We start from the raw sequence: 6,470 nt of genomic DNA on the forward strand, positions 1-6,470 counted from the left end.
GAAGAACATCATGTGATGATTATAATGTACATATGATCAAGTGCTTGATAAATGCCCACAATACTCTTATTTTAAATATGCTTTGTTGAATATGTCCGTAGTAATATTACTCTTTGTATAATGTTTTCCCAGTGTAAAGCATGTTGATTGCTTGTTTGAATTGCCTTAAAATTTATTTTGCTATTGTCGTCTCGATGCCACAGTGAACCTGGGGACGTGGAGCATTGTCAAGCTGTTTCATGCAGGTTTTTTTTCCTGTCCCAACCACACACTGCAAAAGTGTATGTGGTAAAATAAGCTCAGCTGAACTCAAGGAGAACATGAATGTTATAAATGCAACCATTTCGCACGAAAATATTGGTAAAATTTTATTTCCATACACGAAAGCACGGTAGCCCAATCGCAAATTAGCATGGCACATCGCTTTGATTCTGCAGTTTTACAGTTTATTCTGAGTAATACGAAACTTTACTTCAAAACAATTTCACTTGCGTCTGCCCATCCTGCCCCCATGAACTCCCAGAACTTCCTGAACCCCAAGAGCTGCTGCGGCCCGAGCTTCCTCCGAACGGGTAGCTAGACCCGCCGTAACTACCGCTGGTCGATCCACCGAGTCCACCGTTGGAACTTCTACCATAGCTACCTCCGGGAGTTCCCCAGCTGTAGTAGTAACTTGGCTGCTGCCTCCAGTATAAGAAACTTCCACCATTTACTGGCTGGCTTCTACTAGACTGCGTACCGCCAAAAGGAAGTCCACCATAGTAGCCACCGAGGTATCCCTTTCGCCTCAGGTACGTCAAAAAACTGCATCTGATCCCGCTTCTTTTGTACTTCCTGTAAAGGCGCAGCACTCTGCTTGGCGAGAGACCAGTGACGCGGCACAGCAATCTCAGGTAGGGACTGCCGTAACCACCCAGACTACCATATCCACTTAGTCCTCCCAGCTGTCCAAAACTACCGAATTGGCTAGGAAGCCCAGTAACACCTCCACCTTGACCGCCAAGTCCTCCCAAAAACCCGCTTGTTCCCGAGACACTGCTCAAACTGACATAACTACCACTTCCTCTTGATCCACTACTCAGATCGTAATAGCCGTCGCTATCGTCACCCAACTGGCTAAAACTGCCGCCAAATCCGCTTTGCGGACCGCTGCTACCACCCAGGCTGCCAAAGCTCCCCAGGCTTCTGTAGCTTCCACCAAATCCGGAACCGCCATTTTGGCTACTCCAGCTCGATGGACTACTGCTGCCGTAGGAGCTGCTGTGGTCGTAAGTGCTATCGTAGTCGCTTGCTCCGTCTCCGCTGAGGCCTCCATTTCCTCCAAGCACAGGTAATCTATAGAGTACGCCTGAAGGACCTTGACTGCCGAGATTGCCCGAGGTGAACCACGTGGCCGGTGAACCTACTCTGCGCGGACCCCACTGTTGACTGACCCCAGGTTGACTGACTCCAAACTGTTCAGGAAGCAACCTCCATGCACTGACTGGAGAACTCCATGGCCTCCAGTAACCGAGAGGGCTGTTTCCGTACCAGCCACCGTTATTTCCCCACAAGCTGCCGCTTCCGCTTGGCAAAACAACGGGATAAATAACGACCCTCGGAACTCCGTAGGAGCTGCCATAACTGTTGCCCCAGAATCCACCGTTTCCGCCAAATCCGTTCAATCCGCTTCCGATACCATATCCGCCACCAAAGCCGCTCCCGAAGCCGCTCAGTCCACTTCCGCTTCCAAATCCGCTGCCTAAAACACTGCCGTATCCGCCCCCGAAGCCACTCCCGAAGCCGCTCAGCCCACTTCCGCTTCCGACTCCACTGCCATATCCGCCACCGAAGCCGCTGCCGAAGTCACTCCCGAAGCCGTAATAGTTGTCTCCAAACCATCCTGCGATGACTTGCTGGCCTGAAAATAGGGTTTTCAAATAAAAAAATCAGTTTATCTACGAATATTGTAAGATAGAGAATAATTGTACATTTTTAATCGGATGCGTTGGTTTTAATGTTTACAATCGTTAGTTACTCGTTTCTTTGTTTATAGCAAAGCGATGATGTGGAATATCGCGATATGCAAGCTCGAACAGAATTTTTTGCGCCTAATCAGGCTTACGCGTACGCAACGGTTTTTTAAATATAAATTTCCTTGAATGTCTATTGGTGGCCACGGTAAGATTGTGTAGATACGCTGATGTCTATACTTCCATACGTTGTAGAGATCCATGTAACGTTCTTGCGGTGTTGCAATCTACACAAGTACTTTTTTATATTCTGAGAAGCACGTCATAAATAAAGTCAACCAACACCTTTGAGAACTCGAAAGAGAAAAAGTGGGGACGCAGTATCGGGTTAATCACCCACAGAGGGTACTTGAGTCGTACTGTGCATTTTTGCAGATTCTGAACACATTATGGGTCACCGAAATCATATAATGGAATACACACGTGATATCCACTGAAGTGCTAGAATACTTACGTGTTTCACTCCATTATCATAGAAATATTGGATGCTCCTGCTGTTTAATATTACCGTCATGCACGATCATAATTTGTACTGAGTGGTCCGCCTCGGCCATTAGCTGTTGTTGAACACTAGATATCGAATATAAGGCACCATAGCTAGGGTGGAATTTCTGCGAGAAATACCCATCTGTAGGCCTGTTGATGACACCGTTGAGTTTAAGAGGCTGGTGCTGAATGTGAGTGCTCCCAAAGGCGAATACTCGCTCTAAGATTTGAACGTAGGATGAAATTAGCTGTGGTTGCTTCATACCTGGCAAGGAAATCAATGGTGGTATCTGTGAAAGGGAGCTATGTATGTTCGAGAAATGGTCTGTCTAGTCTAGAAAAGATACAATATGACACGCTGTTAGTAGAGCTACAGACATAAACCGATGAGAGCATTAGAAGTTTTCACTTTTCTCGGTTTGATGAAAGATTGTTTTTGCTGAACAAGGTCCAAGGCATTCACGTAAATAATTGCCCGGCAGGCATCAGTGCTGTATGCGAATCTTTAAGCGTCAGTTGTGGTGCGCGCTGGGAGTTTTCGGGAGTTTTCACTATAGTCTCGAGCTCGCCAATTTCATCGCGGACCTCAACGTCGTGCTACGTTCCTGGCCGCGCAGTGCAAATAATGTCCTATTTTAAGCTACTGTGTTACAATGTTATGCTGTTATGCCTGCCAGCATTCTTTGGTACATGTGGCGCAGCGTGGGACATCAAGGTCACTACCGCCGAAGATCCCGCAAAGAATTTAGTTGAACGCGATCGTACGGTAAATTCCGGCTCGCGACTATACTCGTGGTGACACTACCGGCGCACTCGGTGTATCGAGTGCGCCGGAGCCCACGATAACGAAGTGCAATGCCACATAAGCAGGGTGCGGCGAATGGAATATTGCGTATAACGTGTCCTAACTGCCCTATAGCATCGATGGAAGTGCTCTATGCATCAATATGGTGATTAGCCGCCCATGGTAATACGAACGTAGTCTTATGTACACACCGCACAAACGGGTTACTGATTTGACACAAGGTACCAGCGCTGACTTCTGACATAGGTGTATTCCTTAAACACGTAATATGTAGATGGAGATGGTAGAAAGCGAAAATACAGAAAACGCGTGACAAACATAAAAAAGTAATGAATAAAGGTGACAAGCGTGTGAGGAGGTGTTAATTTGGCATATTTGCGATTTACTTGACAATTAAATCGATGAGCACTCAACTGACGCATGAAAGGCCGATGTACTTGAAATAAACCTTCGTCAGTAGTCAGCTCCTATATGAAGTGTGTCCCTTAACTTCATCTGTCCCTCCTTTCTGCGCTATTTATATACATAACTGTGTGTTCAAGGTATAGTGTCCTTCTAGCTCCTTGTGACACGTTGTTAAGCTTTGCGTTGCACACTGCGATGAACTACACGGAAACAACGAACCAACTAAGGAAATAAAACGCGACTGTTTCGCATGATTGGCGAAGCATTAGCAGGCGTAGGAAGGTTTAGCTTGGCGCTTGCACTGTCGTGGCGGTGTCCCAAATGTACGTGGGTGAAATGTGCTGGCGTAAGGCTGACTTGTCATGAACATATTTTGGCATAGCTCATGTACGCCCTTTTGAAGGCAGATGTGCTGTGCTCTGCTTCTATTGATGCCGCCTTCTTATTAACCGCGGGAATATGAAAACCGATGGCGAAAACACACCCATTGAGCATCGCCCTTCAATGCCTTTTCAAGACGGAAGGTCACGGAACATGTATGCTTGAAGAGATGAAGAAATGTTTGAACAGAGAATGTCGCTGGAGCGAATGTCTGGACAAGAGGCCTCCGTCACCGTGGCGGGTGCCGCCATCACGAAGACTTATTCACTGGTCGAAACACTGGCGGCAAACATTCGCTATACGGCGGTTTCTCATCACCAAATATTATAACTTCATCGCTTTGCGCATCCCCTTCACAAACTATGGGCACGGGAAAACTCAAGGTATTGCATACGCTTTCTATGGTTCTTAACATTTCATTCTTACCCAACAACAATTTACTTTTCAGTATTTTTGAGAAATTGTGGTAATTATGCAGTAAAATAATGGCTATTGATATGTGTTCAAGCAAAGACCAATTTCAGCAAGCGCTGTGTTGAATTTCGATTCGGATTCAGGAGGGTGGTCTCATATGCTGCGTGATGCGGTCGAAGTTCAGCAAGAACACGAAGCGATGGATTTTCTAACAATAATTTCTGCCGTTGTGTAAAAATGCTCGTAATATAAGCAATGCGCTCTGAATTTACCAATCCGGAAAACTAATGATCAGGGCTCGCTAACATTATTTCGCAATCCTTGAAAAACACACCTGTTTATGGGAAGTAGTTGCGTTTGGTACGTGCTGCGCAGTTTATGACATAAAGTTCATCGGTCACAGAACTGTTCTTTAAGGAACACGAGTCATGGGGCGCCTCCTCAAGTGCGGTTGAAGCAGACGCGTGTTATTTTCATACGGACCAGCCTTCTTCGACAATTTTAACGATAAGTTTAGTTCAGCATAGTGATGGTGCAATCTTTGAAAAACGCTGTATGCTCTATGTGAATACGGAGTGCTAGATATACGAAATGAATAATGTTGGCGGCAGTGACATAGGGACTTAAAGTGGAGTTAGGCAAAATAATAAAAAACTGAATATAAAAGACAAAGAATTGTATGTGCCCTTGCCTTCACCGTCTAAGTATCACAGGCTGGCTGCAGTGACAGAGAAATCGTTGTCGTGACGGAGTTCCCGTTAGGTATAGAGTAATGAAAGTTGCGCGAGTGCACTAGATATCAATAAAACTGTCGTCAAACTTACTTAGCAGGCTGACGACCAGCGCACTCAGGCTTATGGACTTCATGGTGCGGCTGCTTGGCTGCACGAATCTGTCTGACCTGGTTAGGCACGACGGACCTTTTTATACAAATTTTAGAAGTTAGTTTCCCGAATAATTTTAGAAGCAGTTTCGACGGAATCGTTTCGACCTTGCCTCACGACATAGTCTGCAGTTGGAACTAACATCTGAAGAAAAAAAAAGTACTCTTTTTTCGTGGCAGGATACAAATAGATTGTTGGGTTCTAAGTGAGCGTTATTATACGCATCGGCCTTGCATATCTCTCAAGCCCCTAAGAGATTGACCTGTCACTATCCCAGAAAACTTGCGCTGCCAGCCAGAATGACAGCATCGTCCTTTGTTTTAGCTGGGCACACCTGTGTCTATCCTAGAAATAGAGCCATTTTGACTCTGAATAGTAGAAAGAAATCACTGTGTCCGGCTTGTTCTATCTTGTCTTGTCTAAATTTCAACGAAACAACCAAAATGGATGGCCTTCAAATTATTACTCCGCTACATCGCGCATGGAAAATCAGTTTAAATGATTACAACGTCTCAGCAAAAGCTTTTTTCGCTCTCTTAAGCGATAGTCATTCTTTCGGGATATTAATTATATGAATGCTGGTTTGCAACGCCGACAAAGATTTTCGGTATCACCTAATTGTAAACTATCGTACATGAATGAAATCGTTGTTGAGAATAGATATGGCATATTGCTCCTCTCCAATCCTATTACTAGTTTGTATAACAATAATATATCTTATGATTTTTTGTATACCTGTTGTGAAAGCAAGCGAGGGATAACCTGTTTTTATCCTAGTTGTTATTATCTCAATACTATATGCATAATACTACATTAATGTATGTTAAGTTATGGACAAATCGCGGCGTCAAAGAACCGTAACTTCGGAGTTGCGCGCTCATCTTTTCCTCGCTTGTACAATGTGTAAATGCATTGTAAATCAGCTTTGCGCCTCTGTCTGCCTTGGCGTAACAACATCCTACAGTACATCAGGATTCTATCACCTGAAATTCGCAAGTAAGACTGTTCGTAAAATTGACGATATTCAAGCAGCACTAACCAATCCATGATACGCTACAACTTTGCGAAATATATACTTTCGTT

The 6,470-nt window shown here is 44.8% G+C and overlaps 1 protein-coding gene across 1 annotated transcript; it reads right to left on the reverse strand.

Annotated features, from left to right (window-relative positions):
- Positions 1 to 342: 342 nt before the first annotated feature.
- Positions 343 to 5,534, reverse strand: LOC119401997 (keratin, type I cytoskeletal 9). Its single transcript, XM_037669032.2, has 2 exons — positions 5,328 to 5,534; positions 343 to 1,900 (listed from the first exon to the last, which is right to left on the reverse strand). The coding sequence occupies exons 1-2, from the start codon at positions 5,368 to 5,370 to the stop codon at positions 474 to 476; spliced, it is 1,470 nt and encodes a 489-aa protein (XP_037524960.1). The 5' UTR covers positions 5,371 to 5,534; the 3' UTR covers positions 343 to 473.
- Positions 5,535 to 6,470: the final 936 nt, after the last annotated feature.

Source organism: Rhipicephalus sanguineus, chromosome 8 (assembly GCF_013339695.2).
Source record: "Rhipicephalus sanguineus isolate Rsan-2018 chromosome 8, BIME_Rsan_1.4, whole genome shotgun sequence".
Classification (NCBI taxonomy): Eukaryota; Metazoa; Arthropoda; class Arachnida; order Ixodida; family Ixodidae; genus Rhipicephalus; species Rhipicephalus sanguineus.